The sequence below is a fragment of the Sorex araneus genome, chromosome 4 (assembly GCF_027595985.1).
Source record: "Sorex araneus isolate mSorAra2 chromosome 4, mSorAra2.pri, whole genome shotgun sequence".
NCBI lineage: Eukaryota > Metazoa > Chordata > Mammalia > Eulipotyphla > Soricidae > Sorex > Sorex araneus.
In genome coordinates, this window is record NC_073305.1 from 164,649,619 (window position 1) to 164,670,523 (window position 20,905).

General features: G+C 46.1%; 1 protein-coding gene across 3 annotated transcripts in view; it reads left to right on the forward strand.

Annotated features, from left to right (window-relative positions):
* ARFGEF3 (ARFGEF family member 3) overlaps window positions 1-20,905 on the forward strand; it is a 169,813-nt gene that overhangs the window by 118,254 nt on the left and 30,654 nt on the right. For all 3 annotated transcript variants that reach the window (XM_004609004.2, XM_055137181.1, XM_055137182.1), the window contains 10 exons: window positions 3,037-3,144; window positions 3,514-3,729; window positions 3,899-4,009; window positions 5,697-5,847; window positions 8,293-8,613; window positions 10,530-10,663; window positions 11,340-11,485; window positions 13,685-13,864; window positions 17,213-17,357; window positions 20,353-20,475. In XM_004609004.2, the coding sequence (XP_004609061.2) occupies window positions 3,037-3,144; window positions 3,514-3,729; window positions 3,899-4,009; window positions 5,697-5,847; window positions 8,293-8,613; window positions 10,530-10,663; window positions 11,340-11,485; window positions 13,685-13,864; window positions 17,213-17,357; window positions 20,353-20,475 (1,635 nt within the window). The remainder of the gene's footprint in view (window positions 1-3,036; window positions 3,145-3,513; window positions 3,730-3,898; window positions 4,010-5,696; window positions 5,848-8,292; window positions 8,614-10,529; window positions 10,664-11,339; window positions 11,486-13,684; window positions 13,865-17,212; window positions 17,358-20,352; window positions 20,476-20,905) is intronic.

Genomic DNA, 20,905 nt, shown 5'->3' on the forward strand with positions numbered 1-20,905 from the left:
GTGCAGAGTTGCTACTTCCCCAGTCTGTGTTGGGTTTGAAAAGATCTGCTGGGCTGCCTCATCTACTGGAGCAGGACGGTCCAGCTGGGAGATGGATGCAGCTGTGCAAAGACTATGTTACGTTGTCCAGGGTTGATACTGGGAGCTGTTGCAAGGTGAAGGGTGGTATTCCTGCAGGTAGAACCTAACAATGAGGAACTTTGGAGGTTGGGATAAGGCTCCTTAGTGATCAGGTAGGGACTCAGTGAGGTCTGTGTGGTCTGTCCACAGCAGGCAGATACTGGAGGTAGTCATTGGCTACCTCCAGTCTAGGAGTAGAACTAGAGAAATGAAGACTGGGTTAAGGTTTGAGCTCACTAGACAGGTGATCAATTTGTATTTTATTAATCTTGGTAGCCATTACAGTCCTTTCAGAAGTAGGTACCTGGGGCCAGAGCAATAGTACAGCAGGTAGGGTGATTGCCTTCTACACGGTTTCACCCTCAGCATCCCATATGGTCCACCAAGCCCTGCTAGGAGTGATCCTTGAACACACAGTCCAGAATAAGCCCTTATCACCACTGAGTATGAGTCACAAACCAAATATTAAAATTCAATACTAAAATTAAAATAAGCCTCCAGTAGTGGAGGAAAATAACCCCTAAGCTCCTTGAATGTGATTGAGAATCCAAAACCATCGGTTTTCCATTTTCAAATACTATCATTTGTGCCAAAATGAATCTCTGTGAACTGCTTACCTGAAATTTAATTTCTAAAAAGAGTATTTGCTATAAGTAAACATGAACAAATAACAGACTCCACAGTAGTCATATTCACAAGTTATCACAGGTAATCAGCCATCACTTTCATAATGAACAGTAAGCTCGGGTGCATTGTGTAAAGGAGAACTTTAGGTTAAAGATAGAAAAATAGACTTTTCACAGGAATTCAATAGCAAACAAAAAAAAAAGATTTGTGAGTCCTTGTAGAAGTTTCCAGGTATGAGTGAATTTGAATGTAATTTGGAAATTTTCATCTGATACTTTTATTGTGTGTAAGCAGAAGTTTTGCCCATATGATAATTAGTGTTATACTGTCTTTTCATTCCTAGTGCCATGTATGTAAAAGTGTTCTATAAGATTGTGTAATTCCAGTGCATAAGAAATATTTCATTACTTTAATTCATTAGGTTTTTACCTAGTACATAGGCAATAGTATGTCTTTGATACATGATAGTTTCTGGTAAATATCATTAGGTTATTTGGCCATATGTCAAAATAATTTCACTGAAATCTCCTGTTTCCAGTTTAGTAACAACATGAATTTCTCTCTGTATTTTTCCCTCAATGTTATTGAGATATATTTAACATATGGCATTATGTTAGCCCAGGGAGGATAACATAATGATTTGATATATGTATATATTGCAAATTTATCATCATAGTAAGTTTAGTTACACCAGTCACCTCACATTGTTATAAACTTTCTATCTTGTGATAAGAACTTTTACCTACCACTTACCAACTTTTAAAGGATATATTGCCCTCAAATTACAAGTTTCTTGGAGTAACCCCAAGAATACAATGAAATAATATTTAGATATCATGCAAAAAAGCCTTATGCTGTTGAGGGTGAATCTCTCAAGTCAAGAAATAAATTTCTACTGCCCTCCTGGGAAAAAGCCTGAATGGAGGTCAGAAGACATGAATACTGGATTGAATTTATTTTGTTACTTGCTTCCTGATGCTAGGAAACTTCCAACCTTTAAATACTGATTTCTTGAAGCTGGAGTAACAGTAAGAGGGTAGGACACTTGTGTTACTCATAGCTGACCCAGATTCAATTCCTGGAATCCCTCAAGCACCACTAGGAGTAATTCTTGAGTGAAGAGCCAGGAGTAACAAATAAACATCACCAGGTGTGGCCCCCAAAATCCACCAAAAAATTAATTAATATTGTTTTTTTTTCCTCTGCGAAATCTAAATTGGGATAACTATACCTGCCCTATTTTTTTTACTTGAAGTTGTTGGGAAAATTCAATGGGAGGGAGATGTCATTTAAAAACACTTCAAAAATTGTACAGTGTGATTGCTAAGGTATTTTTATACTTTAAATCAGATTAAATGATGATCTGACCAAAGAGGCTATTTGCTTCTTGATTCTTTGAGGAAGCTTAGAAAGAGAAATCTATGTCAGAATAACCTCTACAATACTAATGTGTAAGTAATGTCAGAGTTTTATATGGAGTGCTCAAAGATCTAAATTGCTTATGAATCACTTAGATCGTATTCTAAATATTTAGAATATTTAGAATATTTATTCTAAAACTGATTTTCTAACAGAGATAGTAGAGTTAGTTTATTTCAAATTATAATATACATCATGGGGCCAGAGAGATTGTACAGTCAGTCAAATACTTTCCTTTCATATATCTACCTGGATTTCATCTCTGGCACCACGTATGCTCCCCTGAGTCCTGCCAGGAGTAATCCCTGAGCACAGAGTGAAGAGTAAGCATTGGGTATAGCCAAGTATGATTCCCAAACAAACAAACAAACAAACTGTATGTGTGTGTGTATCTGTGTGTGTTCTACAGAATGACTAAATAACTAAAGAACTAAAATACGTTATAGCATAAGTAAAAAATGTTAGAGCAATGAAAGAAAATTGGACTAAATCCGTGTTTCCAAAAGTGAGTGCTACCATCCCCTTGGGACCCTGAAATGATGTGTCATGAGGCAAGAATAACCTGGAGCGAAGCTGGGAGATACTTTCTGTTTGCTTAAAGAAGGTAGTTTTCAGGGGGGCACTGAAGAATTGTGTGTGTGTGTGTGTGTGTGTGTGTGTGTGTAAAGGAGGTGATATGCTAAATAAGTTTGGGAGCTCTAGACTAAATGACTAAAACTAAATATTAAAAATTATGATCAAAGATTGCTACAAACTTGGCTGTTCGTTGGGTGCCTGGGAGGGGAGGGTGAGTACTGTTGTGGCTCTTTTTTGTGTTTTAAACTGGAGTGTTCTGATCAAGGAGAATCCTGTGTTCTTTGTCCATGACAGACATCGATGGCTTAGAGAGCAGTGCAATTGGAGGCCAGCTGATGGCTTCAGCCTCCCCAGAGTCTCCCTTCACCCAAGGCAGGAGAATTGATGAGTCCACGGTGGCAGGTAATGCCTCGGGTCTTGGGATTATGAATATGCATGTATTGCCTGTGTTACTTGCAATTAAATCATCCTTGGAAGCTTTCTGTAATGACACAAATGAATTAAGAGATTGTCTTGGCAGGAAGAGAGTCTGATGTCGCATACAATTTAGCATCGTGCAGAGGATGATGCAACATTCATTATTCAGATGCACAGAGTGAGAAACTGCTCAGTAGAACTCATTATGCAATATGTCTTGGAGCAGAGCTATGTACAACTCCACAATTCTAACCAGAGGGCCGGAGAATCCCAGGCTAGTCATTGCCAGGATGGTTTTTGTTTTGTTTTCTGCCTTTTCAACTAGAAAGTGACCCGCACCCCTTCATGTTCCAGGTGTGGCGTTCGCTCGCTACATTCTGGTTGGCTGCTGGAAGAACTTGATCGATACTTTATCAACCCCGCTGACCGGTCGCATGGCAGGAAGCTCCAAAGGGCTGGCCTTCATTCTTGGGGCTGAAGGCATCAAAGAGCAGAACCAAAAAGAACGCGATGCCATCTGCATGAGCCTTGATGGGCTTCGGAAAGCTGCACGGCTCAGCTGTGCGCTAGGTATAAGGTGGGCGGGGAGGAGTATTTTTGAGCCATGGGAAGCGAGGCGGGGGGGCGCCTTGCAGGGTGTCCCATTGGATTACATTGGCAAGGAAAAAAATTTTTTTGTAGTGATAGTTGAGTGGTTAGAGAATGAACTCAGTGACGGGAGTAACTGTTTCTTCTGAAGGCGTCGCAGCTAACTGTGCTTCGGCCCTGGCCCAGATGGCAGCTGCCTCCTGCGTGCAGGAAGAAAAGGAGGAAAAGGAAGTCCAGGAACCCAGTGACACCATAGCACAAGGTAACTATGGAAAAGGGGGGCACACACACACACACACATCATGTGCCTGGACTCTTCTCTGAGACACTGCACAGAGCTGGCACTGAGCTTGTGATCCTGCTCGGGCCATAGACTGGGGTCTGGTTGCCATGGCTGACCCTGCCAAGTGCTTGCAGGAGATGCTTTCAGAGACAAGACATCTGGCTGAACAGGAGTCCTGTAGGATCCCAGACCCACCTGGCTGATCCGTCTACACCTCTCATCACCTGGTCACCTGCTCCTCAGAGTCCAGATTTAAGGACCTGGTCCTCGGGGAATGGAGGGGAAGATAGAGTGGCCAGTTTTCTGGAACAGGGCCACACAGCAGGGAGGAGAAATCCACAGAGAGGAGGCTCAGGAAGAGTTTGCTCTTATTAGGCAAAATTTTAAGCCTTGGGAATGTGACAAAGGGTTGATTTTTTAACTTACTCAGATCAGTTAGTCAGTGAAGCAGCTGATTATCTGGATACGGGGAAAGAAGCCAGCCTTCCTAATAGCCATGGGAGATAAATGGCAGACAGAAAAGAGAATACTAGAAATCAAAACAGCTCCCTTAGGTCCCCAGTGTTAATGAAAGAGTATCAAAATTTTATAGAATATGTACCAACATAAATGACATGAAAATCCTTACATGTATAGTTCTTAATCGGCCAGAAAAATGCCTCAAAGGTCTAAGTGTGTGCTCTGCATGCTAGAGCCCCACAATCAGTCCCCAGCACCACGTGCCTCCCCAGGTACTACCAAAGCTACTCAAGCTCTGCCAGGTATGCCCCCCCCAATAAAAACATTGCTCTAAAAAAGCTATAAAACCAAAACTCATCTTCAAATTACAAACTAAAAAATAAGATTAGTATAAAGGCATGAGACAAATTATACTTTACCTCAAATGAGATCCCCCCCTTACAACAGGCATAGAGGTCAGCCTCCTCTGTCATAAATAGATTATATTTGTGTATCCCAGACCATCACTTAGTTATCCCAGCAGACCTGTCTCTCTGTGGCTTGAAACCTTTATTCAGGAAAAAAATACCATTTGGCCCTGCCTTTGCAGTGTGCCTCTATGACATCTTAAGCCAAGCCTACTTTTGCATCCTTTCTCACTGATCGCCTAACAGAAAGAATTTTTAAAAAGAAACACAATTATTTGAAGATCATAAGTATAACCTTACAGAGAGAAATAATCTAGTCATTTTCCATTATAAAGTAGTCGCCATGTCAGTGTCCATACATGCATTGCTTTAGCTGCCCATCAACCCTTAACTTGCAATAAAACTCGGAGCTCACAGATGCCAGAAACTCTGTATTATCAATTTGGGAACCTCGGATCCAGCAGAAGTTCAGGGACCAAGGGGCTTTAGCTACGCTCCGCCTCTGAAGCCCATCTGTACTTCCATGCCTGATCCAGGTCAGGACTTAGCCTGCATTACTAGCTCAGGATGCAAGCTGCAGAGCTGGGGTCCCAGTGTCCGTGGGTCTCCGGGGGCGGAGGATTCAACAGGATCAACCACAGGAGCCAGCCAGCCTTTGAGGAGCTGCCTTTGACATCTTGTTTCCCTTTGGCCTTGGTAGAGCAGCGTCCTCTTTCCTTTTCACCCTCTTTCTCTTCCTCCCTCATGCCCTCATCGACTTTTAATTTCATGTTGATTTCATGACTGTCTTTCCGGCACAGTGAAGCTGAAGGTGGAGCAGAAACTGGAGCAGATCGGGAAGCAGCAGGGCGTGTGGCTGCACACCGCCCACGTCTTGTGCATGGATGCCATCCTCAGTGTGGGCCTGGAGATGGGCAGCCACAACCCGGACTGCTGGCCGCACGTATTCAGGTAGCCTCACGGGATGCCCACCCTCTCCTGGCACCTGCCCGTCCCAGAGAACTTGGGGAGTAGGATGCGGGGTGGAAGCCAGGGTCTCCTGGCACATCGGTTGGTTTTGACAGTCCATTCAGAGTCCGGATAAACTCCAGATGAGCATTTTCCAAAAATAAGCTGGAGTCAGGGCCCAACTGAAGGTATTTTGGAGAGCAGAGTGACAGATTTGGTGAATGGTGAATTATCTACTGAGGTTAAGAGCGAGAGGCAGATGTATCTTGCCAAGGCAGAAACATGGATTATTTTTTTTTAATCATGACTGGCAAATGGCCATCTCGGAGAACTGTGTAGGTCTGAAAGATGGTTGTGGTGTGAGGACAAACTCCTGAAATTCCTGAAATGAAAACCCTGAGACACCACAGTATCATGAATCAATGAGGGACCAATAAAATAAATAATGTGGGGCCAAGGAGATAGTATAGAGGTTAGATGTTTGTCTTGCAGATGGCTGACTCTTATTCAATCCCTGGCACCATATTTGGTCCTCTAAGCACAGAGGCAGGAGAGTCAGGAGTGAGTTCTTAGCTCAGAGCCAGGGAGCACCACCTGTAATCCCCTAGTCTTTCTGTAGCACTGTTGTCTCCATTATTCATCGATTTGCTCAAGCGGGCACCAGTAACGTCTCCATTATGAGACTTATTGTTACTGTTTTTGGCATATCGAATATGCCCCAGGTAGCTTGCCAGGCTCTGCCGTGTGAGCAGGATACTCTCGGTAGCTTGCCAGGCTCTCTCCGAGAGGGACAAAGGAATCGAACCCAGGTTGGCTATGTGCAAGGCAAATGTCCTACCCACTGTGCTATCACTCCAGTCCCCCCAGTAATAAAAATAAATAATAAAAGATCATTTATCAACAATATAACATCATTATATGTTTAATAACATCTCCATTTAAAGAAGTTATTCAGATGCATAAGTACGCAAGACTAACATTTAATTTAGCTAGATAAAGAAAACGAATACTAAGTACTAAAGACAGACCAGAAACTTAGCTCTAAGCTCTGCACCAAAGTGAAAAGCACCCCCCAACCCACAGTTCACACCTGCGTAACTGAATGAGGCACTACCCTACCCCCCAGCCTCACTGTGATGAGTTGAAAAGCTGACCCAGCAGTGGCATGCAGGAGGACCCTGGACACAGGAAGGGGTTGAGCCATGGTGGACCATGAAGCTTTCTTAGCCTTCTCAGAACCAACCAACCCCCTCACTTATGCCCGGAGACCCATGCCAGGCTCTGTGCCCCAGACCAGTGGCACTCACAGGGAGGACCTAGGCTCCTCCTCGCACCCAGGACACTAGCCAGATCTGGGTTCAGTGGGACAGCCACAAAAGCTAGTATGACCGGGAACATTTGCTGAGTTTCCAAGAGAGATGCGTGCAGATCATTTGTAGGGATCGAGAATTCTCTGTGGAGAGGAACAGGTGAAGGAGACAGGACAAACTGGTCTTAGCAAGATGGGCTTCACTGGGGCCGCTAATCTGCTGCTCTTTATGGTTCTCAAGGAACAGAGGGGAAGGAGAAGATTTTAACTGTGCCTGAGCAGTGTATATGGAATCTCGATACTGTCCGATGAACCTGGAAGTGAGCTGGCAGGACCAGGACAGTCTCAATAGTGGTGGGCCTTGGGGCTGGAGCAATAGCATAGCGGGTAGGGCATTTGCCTTGCATGCAGCCGACCCAGGTTTGATTTCCAGCATCCTATATGGTCCCCCGAGCACCACCAGGAGTAATTCCTGAGTGCAGAGCCAGGAGTGACCCAAAAAGAAAAAAATAGTAGTGGGCCTTGTTCTGGGATGAGGGGGCCCCAGAGAAACAATCTTAGTCCCAGGCTCTACTGGGAATGGTCCGGAAGTTGGCAGTTGTGCCTTGGGTTGTGAGTCTTCTCTGTGTTGACTGTGATTATCAGACCTTCCCACCCCAACTCCCCACCTTAGAGATGTGTGCCAGGAGGACCAAGCAGATGTGCTGGGCAGAGTCTGAGACCCACAAGTCTTGTGATCAAAGGATGTGTCAGCCATAAGCCCCTACTTTCCAGAACCCTCAAAATTAGGAGATGCTTCTCAAGTCTGAATGGGAGCACTGGTGGGGAGAGAGAGGAGGCCCTTTTCAAAAGCTCACTCCTACCACCCTGCGACAGATGTGTTGGGCGGTGGGATTGCATTAGCATCCACTGTTCTCCTGACATGGAGTAAGAGAATCTGACAAACTCTTAAGCTCTTTCAGGGTGGCTAGTCCAACTCAACACCGTAAGTAGACGGAGGGGAAAGAGAGGAGGAGGAAGAGGTGGGCAGCAGGACGGTCCCCCAGCCGGCAGAATCCCCTTTGTTTCTCACAGTGGTGTACATGGCGCTGGCCCATACAGTGGAGGCCTCACAGCTGCTTGTGCATCCCTCTCCCTAGGGTGTGTGAGTACGTGGGCACCTTGGAGCACACCCACTTCAGCGACGGCACCTCGCAGCCCCCTCTGACCATCAGCCAGCCCCAGAAGGCCCCGGGAGGCACCGGGCTGCTCGGGGACCCTGAGTGTGAAGACTCAGCCCAGGAGCAGAGCCTGGAGCAGGAGAACTCACTGCACATGGCGCCTGTGCTCCAGCCTCTGTCTATCCAGGAGCTCGTCAGGGAAGGCAGCCGGGGCCGGGCCTCCGACTTCCGAGGGGGCAGCCTCATGACGGGCAGCAGCGCCGCCAAGGCCGTGCTCACACTCTCCACGCAGGCTGACAGGTGTGTGCACCCATCTCTCGAAACTCCCCATCCCCCCATCACTCTGGCTCCTAATTGTCCTAATTGTCCTAACTGGACATTTGATCCAGTTCAAGAGCTTGACCTTGATTGCTTTTCTTCTGTTTATCCCCAGCTCCCACACTAGCAAGGAACCACTTTGAGTTGACTAAATGGAGGCCAGACACCCTGGTTTAGCATCCTCTCTGAGTGCAGACAACTTCCAGCTTCTCCCTGGGCTCGTGATTTCTTCATCATTAACTGTAATAGTACCGTAGGGTTACAGAAATAGGCAAGACTGGAGCTCATGCCTCCATCTCCAGCACCATGTGGCCTCCCAAGCACTTTAGGGCATAGCCCTGGTGGTCCTCAGCGTTTCTGAAGGAGCCCCCCTCCCCTATCATATATAGTCATAAAGCAGCTCTGCAGGCATAGTTGTAAGGGTAAATTAATTAGAAAACCAAAACCTTGGATCAAAATGTGGTCAATGGTAAAAATCAATGACATTTAGAATAACATTTTAAAATCCGTACCCCATAATGACATTTATTGATGCCCAACAAGTACATTAAAGTTGAAGGGAGAAATCCATATGTACCCCAACTGGGGTACGAAGTGCACTCCCTGGGCTCAGAAGACCCAGGTTAGAAACCGGCTGATGGGTCCTGTTTGCAAGAGGAGTTCCCAAGACTTTGGTCTACCCAAACTCTATAGTAAACCCCCCTCTGTTTCCCTGTCAGCTATCGAGGTATTTTCTCATCTAAAAAGTGGTTTCAAGATGGGGCTGTTAGTCATTATTATCCTGCTAGGCAGGAGGGAGATGAAATGACTCAGACTCCAAATGTTATCAAATAGAATCATAAACTATTTGGGTATATATGAAATTTTATGCATATTTATTATATATTATCTATATTTATATTATATATAAGTTATATATTATATATGAAAATATATGTATATATACATATACATTTTGTTAATTTGTGATTATTTCCATTCAAGTCTAGGGTAGGATGATCTCAGTGCAGAGCCAGAAGTAAGCACTGAGCCCAGGCATGGCCCCAAAGCAAACAATAAAAAAATACGTATTTCCCTTTCACAAAGGGCCTGTTACTGCAGCTGTGTTGGAGACACTCTCGCTTACCCACCTGGGGTAACGCACAGGGAAGTCTGTGGAGTGGCTGTAGATTTGGAGCGCATGCAGGAGCATGAGATGACACCAGAACAGTGGGACACCCACTCCCCTTAGTCTGCAAAGCCCAGAATTGAGCTGTCCCTCCCATGCCGGCACCCAGTGTCCTTCCCTCCCCAACTCCTCCTTCTAGAAGTGCCTGAGCCCAGCTAACAGAAAGACAGAGTGCCTGCCAAGCAGCGTTGGGCAATGGTCATTCCAACTGAGCCTCACACTTCCAAGGAATAAATACTAAACCAGTTTCTTGGACTGTAAGGGGCGGGAAAGGAAGATCATAGCCATCTGGATTTCCTTTGCTTTTTTGTCCCCCCACTAGAACGCTCACCCACTGAAGCCCAGCAAAGGTCCAGTGAACTTACTCTGTTTCCTCTAAAACAGCATACGAAATGGAAGCGAGTTTGAATGATTCCATTCTAATTACTCTGTTTCTAGGAGGAAGCCTTTGCTATCTTTCAGATTCTTTCCACGCGTTTAATGCATGCCTCCCATGACCTAGTTAACTCATGAAGGCAGAAAGGTTTTTTCTGTAATATGTTCTGTGCCCTTCAGATTGAAATCTCCTAATTCACGGAGACTTGTACACAGTAATAACAGGCACACTTATGTCCATTACAGTGTTTACACAGCACGTTCATTAATCACATTGAACAAAATTACCATAATCATTTTGCCAAATAGACTTTGTTCGCTTGCTTCCAAGTAGCACGTCATCCTTTTCTCCCAGGCTCTTTGAAGATGCTACGGATAAGTTGAACCTTATGGCGTTGGGAGGTTTCCTTTACCAGCTGAAGAAAGCCTCGCAGTCTCAGCTGTTCCACTCTGTCTCGGATACAGTGGATTACTCTCTGGCCATGCCAGGTAATGCTCTTTCTGAAGAAACGGTCACAAGATTGGCGGTCCAAGTCCAAGTCTTGGATGCCTAGAGCAGATCCGAGCTGTAGTGGGGATAACCCCCAGCATTTCCAGCGTGGTGCTGGTGGCCTCCAGCACTATGGGCCATTAGCACAGCTCTACATCACCAGATCTGAACACTAAACCTCAGGCCCACACTGGTGGGCCCAGTATTTCTAGGAACAGACCCCAGACCTCTGGAATATTTCTTGGGAGGTCCTTCCCTCCAAAAAAAAACAAAGCACACTGGGGCTGGAGCAATAGTACAGCAGGTAGGGCATTTGTCTTGCATGCGGCCAACCTGGGTTTGATTCCCAGCATCCCATATGGTCCTCCAGGCACCACCAGAAGTAATTCCTGAGTGCAGAGCCAGGAGTAACCCCTGTGCCTCACCAGGTGTGCCCCCAAAAGCAAACAAACAAAAAAGCATGATTTGTACTTATCCTGGAAGGTCTTAGGGCCATGGGGAGCCAGAGAGAAAAGTGAATCCTGAGCTGCGTATGAACCCAGGGCGGGTGTTCCGTGGGTGAGCCCACACCAGTGGGGCTGAGAGCTCAGCCCAGTAACCTTTGCTTCTCCTCCTCTCTCTGCGTCACCTCCGAGTCTGAGCCTTCTCGCCCTTACGATCTGGCCTGCCTTGCAGGAGAAGTAAAATCCACCCAGGACCGCAAGAGTGCCCTCCACCTGTTCCGCCTGGGGGACGCCATGCTGAGGGTCGTGCGGAGCAAGTCCCGGCCGCTGCTGCACGTGCTGCGCTGCTGGAGCCTGGTGGCCCCGCACCTGGTGGAGGTGAGCGGGGGACGCCCAGGGAGCCCTGCAGACTGCCCCACGCAGTGCTCAGACCTCAGCAGCTAACATACCGCCCCAGTGGCAGTGCTCCCTCGAGCTCTCGCTGTCCCTCCCTCTTTATAATTAACTCCTGCTAGTCGCACTTGAATCTGGGCCTTGTTCTGCATGAGTAGAACAATGCCTTTGGTTCCTGCCAGTCTCTTTCCAGAGCTCATTAGACCCAGGGCAGTGCCCTCTGAATCGAGGAAGCATTCGTGCTGGTTTCCCCACAGAATTAACACCTTCTGAAGGCATTTATTATTGTTGTTTTGAATTTTTAAATTTTAATTAATTTGTTTTTTATTAGGGTATTTTTGTTCACGATGGTTTTGAAGTCATTGATGTATAGTTGTGGTGCTATAATCAATCCACCATTTGTTTCAGAACCCTCCACCATCAGTCCTGTGGTTCCTCCTACCCTCAACCCCACACCCCACTTCCCAAATGCTGCAGTTCCAGTTCCTTGCTCTCCTCGGTTCCAAGTTCTGATAATATAATACCAGGATTTGTCTCCATCCGGGATCTCCTAAACCCTCGCTTTGTTTCCGTCTATTCTGCTTAGGAGCAAGATCCTTCGATATTTACCTTTCCCTTTGTGACTCACTTAGCATGACACACAATTCCATCCCATCTGCAGCCTACTGCAAATTTTCATCTTTTCTCATGGATGAGTAGTATTCCATTTTGTGTGTATTTCATAGGTACGCTCATAAATTTTGAAATAAATACAAAATAAAATTTTTCTAAATAGGAAGGATAAAGCATTACCCTGTTTTGCAGTGGTTAATTTTTCTTATAAGCTCTGGTGTATTTATCAGGGATATATCATGAAATAAAGTATGTAGGTGTAACTTGTTGTTATTGTTATTTGGGGGGGGAGAAACACATCTGGCAGTGCTCAGGTCTTACTCCTGACTCTGTGCTCAGGGACCACCACTCCTGGAGTGCTTGGGGGGCAATATGTAGTGCCGGGGATCAAAACCACGTCAGCAATATGTAAGGCAGGCACCTTTCCCGCTGTATTATCTCTGCGGCCCATTGTGGGTGCTTTAGTTCACTAACCTGAGAATATTTTAGTAAGGAAAAAAGTAGAAAAGAACAATTTACTTATGGGAAAGCCGTATGTCAGCTATCTTCAAGCTTACCCAATGCCTAGTAACAGCTGTCTATCTAGCTCCTGATTCTTTGGGTCATCAACCTGAGCAGGACTTAGCGGGGCTAATCTTAGCTGGCCTTCCTTGTGCACTGTGGCCAGCTGGTGCAAAGACCCAATCCCAGTGTTGCACAGTGGCCTTGAGTGAGAGCTGGGGACAAACAAACCTCCCTCCATTGTCTCTGATCCTTTGTCTGATTAACCCTGATCCTCAGATGGCTAGTCTAGCGTTCCAGAAAACAAAGCAAGGGCAACAACCCCCTGGACCCTTCTACTTTTCAATTCTCTTCTTAGATAATATTTACCATCACTCTGCTGCCAATGCCAATCACCCATCCAAACCCAGTGCAGGGAGGAGACTCTGCTGGGGATATGGACAGTGTAAACTCTGAACCCACCCCTTAGAACGTCAGTGGAATGATCAACCCAGTCATTGTGTGGGGACAAATGACCCATCTAACTTTTCTACCTTTGGATCTGGGCTAAGACTGAGACCCTGGGCTACTCTAGGAGTAGGTTCAAATCTGTATCCTACACCCCAAGAAAACGGCTATGCTACAGAGGCTGGAACAATAGTACAGTGGGTAGGGCGTTTGCCTTGCACGCAGCCGATCTGGGTTCAATTCCCAGCATCCCATATGGTCCCCTGAGCACCACCAGGAGTAATTCCTGAGTGCCAAGCCAGGAGTAACCCCTGAGCATCACCGGGTGTGACCCAAAAAGAAAAAAAAACACTTTTATACTACGGATGGAAAAAGAAGATCAAATTAATGAAAACGGGTCTTTTTCCAAACATGTGGAATGAAATTGTAGTGATGTCTGATTAGTGGGTTGAATTACTAAAAATTCAATGTCGTGTGCTATGTTCATCTGTACTGAACCCTGAGAAATGCTTCCTTATAGAATTTCTGCCTCTGTTCCCCTAGAATGAGGTGAGGGAGGAAAGACTTGAGCTTGCAAGTTCTCGTCTCCCAAAGTCCTGATGTCCTTCTCTCTGTGCACTGCAGGCTGCCTGCCATAAGGAAAGACATGTGTCCCAGAAGGCCGTTTCCTTCATCCATGATATACTGACAGAGGTCCTCACCGACTGGAACGAGCCACCTCACTTCCACTTCAACGAGGCCCTCTTCCGACCCTTTGAGCGGATCATGCAACTGGAGTTGTGTGACGAGGATGTCCAAGACCAGGTGCGCGTGTGGCGGGCATGTGAACGAAATTGAAATCTCAGTGTTGCATGGAGGAGAGGCTGCCTGAGGAGAACTCAGTGGTTACTGGGATAAGATGGTGGTGGCGTGTGTCTCACTGCTTCTCTCCCAAGGGAGAGGGATTCATTCAGGAGACTAAGGGACAGAAACTGTGCTGAAAATGAGAAAGGAGGGGCTGAAGCAATAGTACAGTGGGTAAGGTACTTGCAGACCTGGGTGCGATCCCCGGCTCTCCATATGGCCCACTGAGTCTGCCAGGAGAGATCCCTGAGCGCAGAGCCAGGAATAAGCCCTGAGCACCACCTAGGATGGGCCAAAACAAAAAAATAAATAAATAAAAATTTAAAAATAAAGTGAGAAAAGAATTAAAAGGCGCATTGCAGAGGGATTGGGGTAAGTTGACCTGAGACTAGGAACTCCCTCTGTGTGGTTTTTATTTCTCCCTCTTTTGCGTCTTCTCATCTTTGAACATTCTGGGTTTCCCACTACCACCTGCACCTGACTTGCGCATGTGCAACCAAACTTTTGGATTCTTCCCATGGTCACCTAAGGGAAACCTCTGGGGAAGACAGTAATACAGATGAGATTAATGAGACAGGGTTAAGGGCTGGTGCTTTGTGCCCCCCCTAAAATGCTTCCTCAGGCAGGAAGCAATAAATCAACCCCGTGAAACCTCTTTGGGGCTGTAAAAAGCCCAACCTTCTTATATTCTAGCCCGTTGTTGCTTCTGTATGAAGACTGGGAAACAGCACTACAGACCAGGGCCAAAACATGATGCATTTTTAATCTCCTCTTCTTGTTTGCATTTCCTCACACCCAGAATGGTTTCTACCTCAGACAATGATCAAAAGATGCATTAAATAACCTCTGCACCAGTGTGATCCGATCTCTCCACCATTGTCCCGTGGTCCCTTTCTCCCACCCCTTTGAAGTTGATAAGTGGATACTATAAAAGTGGTACCTCCTGAATGAAATATAATTCAGCAATTAAAACAAATATTATAAGCCTTGGAAACAGTCCATTGAAAGAACAGATCTGCTTACCCAAAATCCCCTCTATGTGATTGCTTTTCTATGAGATGTTTGTAATTGCAAATCCGCGAGACAGAAAACACTGCCTCTAGAAGAAAGTGTAGGTGGAAATCTTTAAGATCCTGGATTTGATCAAGATTTCCTAGAAATGGCAGCAATGTGACCTAAAAAAAAAAATGGAAAATTGGATGGGGCTGGAGCAATAGCACAGCGGGTAGGGCGTTTGCCTTGCACGCAGCCGACCCAGGTTCAATTCCCAGCATCCCATATGGTCCCTTGAGCACTGCCAGGGGTAATTCCTGAGTGCAGAGCCAGGAATAACCCCTGTGCATCCCCGGGTGTGACCCAAAAAGCAATATATATATATATATATATATATATATATATATATGGAAAATTGGACTAATCTACCTGCTATGTTTCTACTCTGGGCCAGTTCACCATCCTTAGGCAACATGGTGGTCCCCTGCTTCCAGGGTGCCACAAGATTGCTGCTGAACTTAGTGGACACCCACTCCACATGGCATATAACAGCCCAGAGCTCCTGGACTCAGGCCATGCTCCAGCCTCAGCTCCCGAGTAACTGGGACTACATGCACGCCACTGCACCAAGCAAGTTGGATGAATTGGGTTTCATTGGGATATCTGCTTTGCAAAAGACTCTTAAAAAATAAAGATGAACCCACCACAGTGAAAAGTTACTTGCAAATCACTTTGTTTCAGAGGGACTTGAATCAGTACATAAAGAATTCTAGCAAGTCAGTAACTTTAAAAATGAGAAGGCAAAGCCCTGATTTTTGAAAATGAAAAACACATACAAATGGGGACCAAGGAGGAACCAGAGAAAAAGTACAGCTAGGGCGTTTGTCTTGCACACGACCGACCTGGGTTCAACCTCCGGCATCCCTTATGTTCCCCCAAGCAGCACCATGAGTAATTCCTGAGTGCAGAGCCAGGAGTAACCCTTGAACATTGCCAGGTGTGACCAAAAAAAGTGAAAAAGAAAAACAAATGGGGGTCAACAAGATAGCACAGCAGGTAAAGTGCTTGCTTTGCATGCCCCAATCTGGATTCAATCCCTGGTACCACATTCGGTCCCTAAGCCCCACCACGAATGATCCCTGAAGGCAGGACCAGGAGTAGACACTGAGCAACCACTGGATATGGACCAAAGAACTATTCTTCAAAAAAGGTACAAGTGGCCAATGAGCATGTGAAGAGTTCCTCAGCAGCATTGTCATCAACAAAATGCAAATTCGTGCAATAGGAATGTTAGAAGATTTTTGAGTTACTTCTGGCTTTTCTTTTTCTGGACAATTATCCCAGACTTGGAAAGCAAAATGTTACACCAATCTTCACAGAAATTTTCTCTTATTTTCCAAATAGGGGGAACTTTCATCAAGGCTAGGCCCGGGAGTACAGGTCTGAATATTTAATGCTCAGGGGTCACCAGGGCTATACCCTACAGTTGTAGGGGGTCCTGGGGTCAGTAGGAGAACATGCGGTGCCAGAGGTCAAATTTGGGGCCTTGCATATGCAAGGCATATGTGCTACCCCTTTTTGTCCCTTTAAAAAAAATTGAATCCCTAGGAGATAAACAGTCACAAAGTTGTTTGTGACTGGGTTTACCAGTGTACATTTCTTACCAGGAATATTCCCAATTGCCCTCCCACCCTATACCGCCTCCCCCCCAAATCAGCCTGCCTGTATGGCAGACACTCTTCTCTCTATGTCTCTGTGTCTCCATATCTCTGTACCCCTCTCTCTCTCTCTCTCTCTCTCTCTCTCTCTCTCTCTCTCTCTCTCTCTCTCTCTCTCTCTCTCTCTCTCTCTCTCTCTCTCTCTCTCTCTCTCTCTCTCTCTCTCTTTGCCGTTATGATTTGCAATACAGGGACTGACAGGTTATCATGTATGTCCTTTTACTGCTTCCAGCACTCAGTTCTTGTCCAGAGGGATCATTTTCAGCTATCAAGCTATCATTGTCATAGTGGTCCCTTCTCTGTCCTAACTGTCCTCTTCGCCTAACCCCCTTTTTTTGGCAAGTCTCCAACCATGGGCCTGTCCTCCTGGCCCTCATTTCTACTGTTCTTGGGTGTTAGTCTCATACTGTGTCTTACTATATCCCACAAGTGAGTGCAGTCATTCTGTCTGTTCCCCTGTCCTGGACTCATTTCACTCCGTATGATAACTGTCTATTTCCACCTATTTATAGCCCTCTGCCCCTTGAACTCTCCTCCCAGCCTTCTCTCTTGCTTCTTAGGAAAGTGTTTTGAGTGCCACCTCCGTTGTCTCTGGCAGGTCGTCACCTCAATTGGTGAGCTGGTTGAAGTGTGTTCCACTCAAATCCAGTCGGGATGGAGGCCCTTGTTTAGTGCGCTGGAGACAGTGCACAGTGGAAACAAGTCTGAGGTGAAGGAGTACCTGGTTGGCGATTACTCCATGGGTAAGGGCATGTACTGGTTTTGTATGGTGAAGCGTGGCTGGATTCGCTTAATAGTTTGAACAGTTTTCTAGCTGATTGCTTATATTTTTCTCAAAACGTGACCTTGTCATTCACAGGCACTGCTCCTTCTTTTCCAATCTGAATGTGCTCTATTTTTTTTTTATTTTTCTTGCCTAATTATTCTGGCTAGAACCTGCATGGGAATGGGGAGAGAGGATGTGTGAATGTGTGGCAGGATTGTGCCAAGAGCACTTATTCTGTAGGCCAATTTTTATACCATCAAGAGAAATTGAGCACTCAGGCAGACTGACATTCAGCCTCTTATCAGCAGGAAAATGATCCGGGCTAGGAGCAGGGACACAAGTTCTGAGTTCTGCCAGCAGCGCATGAGCTCTGATCATTATCATGCCCTGCTCTTATTGAGAGACTGGAAAAAGGGCTGAGAGCGCTTCCTTATTTCACTTGCATAGCTCTGTCTAGAGTTCGTTCATAAAACCAGGAAGATGAGCGCTGTATGCTCACTGCTGAGAAGCCGATAAGGATTACAACACTGGGAACTAAATTAGGGAGACTGGGTCTGCCTGGAGATGGGTGGACACCCACAAAGCTTATCCAGGGACTAGGGGTTCCCAGGACGACCCTGCCTTCAGAGACCCATCAGAAATTGTGGCACCCAGCATAGAGTTATGCCAATAAATGATTACACGGATCGTTTATTATCTGACTTACAGCAAATGCGTACTATGTTAACATAATACAAACAAGTCAGATCATAAAAAAAAACCACAAGCAGGAGAGGCTGGAGTGATAGTACAGCGGGTAGGGGGTTTGCCTTAGCTGACCCGGGTTCGATTCCCAGCATCTCATGTGGTCCCCTGACACTGCCAGGAGTGATTCCTGAGTGCATGAGCCAGGAGTAACCCCTGTGCATAGGCAGGTGTGACCCAAAAAGCAAACAAAACAAAACAAAAAAAAAAAACAAAAGCAGGGTCTGAGGGGGTTCTCACCCTCCCACACGGCGTTCCACCCAGCACCCTTGTGCCTCTGTAGGACAAATGCAGTGTGTGTGTGTGTGTGTGTGTGTGTGTGTGTGTGTATGCATGCATATGTGCTCATGGTTGATCACGCAGATGCTATCTGCCTACCTTGTTCAGAACTCCCAGCTCCCAATAGGTGTTGTAACAATCCAGGTTGTTTTAACAGTCCAGGCACCGTGAAACACCTCATCAGTTTATGGTTGCCTGGGAGGGTTCAGAGAATCCAGTTCCCAGATGCACACCAGAGGCCAACCCTGCTAAGTGGTGAAGACTTATCAAATTTTATTTCATTTAACTTTTTAATTAAAAAAATAGTTTGAAACAGAGCCCGGAAGATAGCTCAGAGGATTCAAGTGCAGGCTTTGCAGGTTGGAGGCTCAGGTTCAGCACGACTGGAAATAACATCTGAGTACTGCCAGGTGTGACCCCAAAACCAAAAATAACCATTTCAAATAATTCACATTCCTTTCAGTTGTTGCAGCAGTGGCTGGAGATCACTCACACTGGCTTGCGGTTCCCTGGCGACAAGGGGGATCCCAAATGGCTGAGCCATTCAAAGCATGCTCATGCACATGGCGGGGGAGGGTGCTAGGTTCAGCCCAAGGCCCACACTTGCAAAGCAGGTGCTTTTCTACTGGACCATGGCAGACCGGGCAAGGCTTTCTATAGATGGCGTTCTCAGGCTCTGTGGTTACTCCGCTCAGCAATGGTGTGACTGCGTTAAGATACACCATTAGGGATTGGTCTGAACTTTACTTTTCTTATGCGTCCAGAGATTGTCAAAGATTCTCGTTTCTCTTGGGTCCTACTCAGTGCCTGAGCCCAGCCTTCCACCAGCTTGGCCGCCATCTCTGCTGAGCTCCCTTTGGAGCCTCCCTGCGAGCAAGATTGAGAACCGCAGACAGAGCTGAGCGCTGCCAGGCCTGTTTACTCAATAGCCCAGGCTCTTCTCCACTGAGTTGTCCCAGGCTTCTAGGATGCTGCTGGGAGTTGAGACTTGACTTCTGGAAGACTCTCTGGACTATGAACTGCTAAAGCAAATGAACTGGACAAAAGTAACTCATAGTAGGAGAAGACTGATAGTATAGCTGGTAGGGCACTTGCCTTGCAGGTGGGTGACCCAGGTTCAAACCCTGGACCCACATATGGTCCCCTGCGCCCCCCGCCAGTGTTACCCATGAGCGTAGAGCCATGAGCAAACCCTGAGCACTGTCAGGTGTGGATCTAAATAAATAACAACAACAAAAAAAAAAAACCCTAACTCTACTGTGTCAGTGAAAATGATGAAGATTATCTCTTTTTGTTTTGCTTTTGTTTGGGGTCCACACCTAGTGATGCTCAAGGGCTTACTCCTGGATTTGCAGTCAGAGATCACTCCTGGTGGGTTCAGGGGACCATAGGGGGTGCCAGGGATCAAACCAGGTTGGGCACAAGCAAGGCAAATGCCCTACCCATTGTACTATCTCTCTGGCCCTGGGCAGAGGAATCTTTTTGGGTGGTGGGGTGACACCAGAACTTCAGTGGTGAGACTAGAGGTAATTATACACATGTGGAGCTAAAGCCATGAAACTCTAAAATAGTGGCAACCTATGACAAATCAATAGGAACTTAAAATTAAGAACCAAAGAGCAAAGACTGGGAAGGTAATACAAGTGTTAAGGCATATGGTGGGCCAACTCTAGATCAGTTATCAGCACCGCATGGTCTCCAGCATCCTGGGGTGCAGTCCTGGGGGCCCCCAAGCACTACCAGGTGCGGATCTCAAGCCCTGAGCACCACTGAGGTAACCTGATGGGCACCACAAGGCCTGTACAGAACCACGTCCATCATGCCCTTGCATTGAACACCACTAACCCTGTTAGTCAAGGATTATCAGGAGAGGCCCCCAGATCTCCTGAGCACTCCTTAAAAGACCAGACAGAAGACTTTCCTAGAATTCTGCTCTCTTCCTTCTTCAGGAAAAAGCCAAGCTCCCGTGTTTGATGTATTTGAAGCTTTTCTCAATACCGACAACATCCAGGTGTTTGCAAATGCAGCCACTAGTTACATCATGTGCCTTATGAAGTTTGTCAAAGGACTGGGTAAGTGGAATCCCTCTGTGCCTTACAGCCCTTGTAGGCCCTTGCCAGGATGGCTTACTTGGAAAATACGGACATTCCAGTGCAAGCACCCAAACTTCCCAGGTATAAATGGATTACCATGTGTTGTTTCCTGTAAAGCAGCTTGAATTTGGTCCATAGTTGATATTTTTCATGGTATTCCTGGAAGGACTTTGTAACATAGAACACTGTCAGCCTATATATTATTTTGCTCCAGCATCTCTTTGAATTGGAATATTCAGTATTCCATTGGGTAAATGCCTTATGCCGGAAACTACTCTCCTGGATCTCACACAGCTGGTAAACTGAGTCTGAGTCCCCAGCTCCTAAACAAATTAACAATGCCGCACATAACCTTATTAATCATAAATATATTTTGTTGCTTTTTTTCATAAATACATTTTGTAAATGG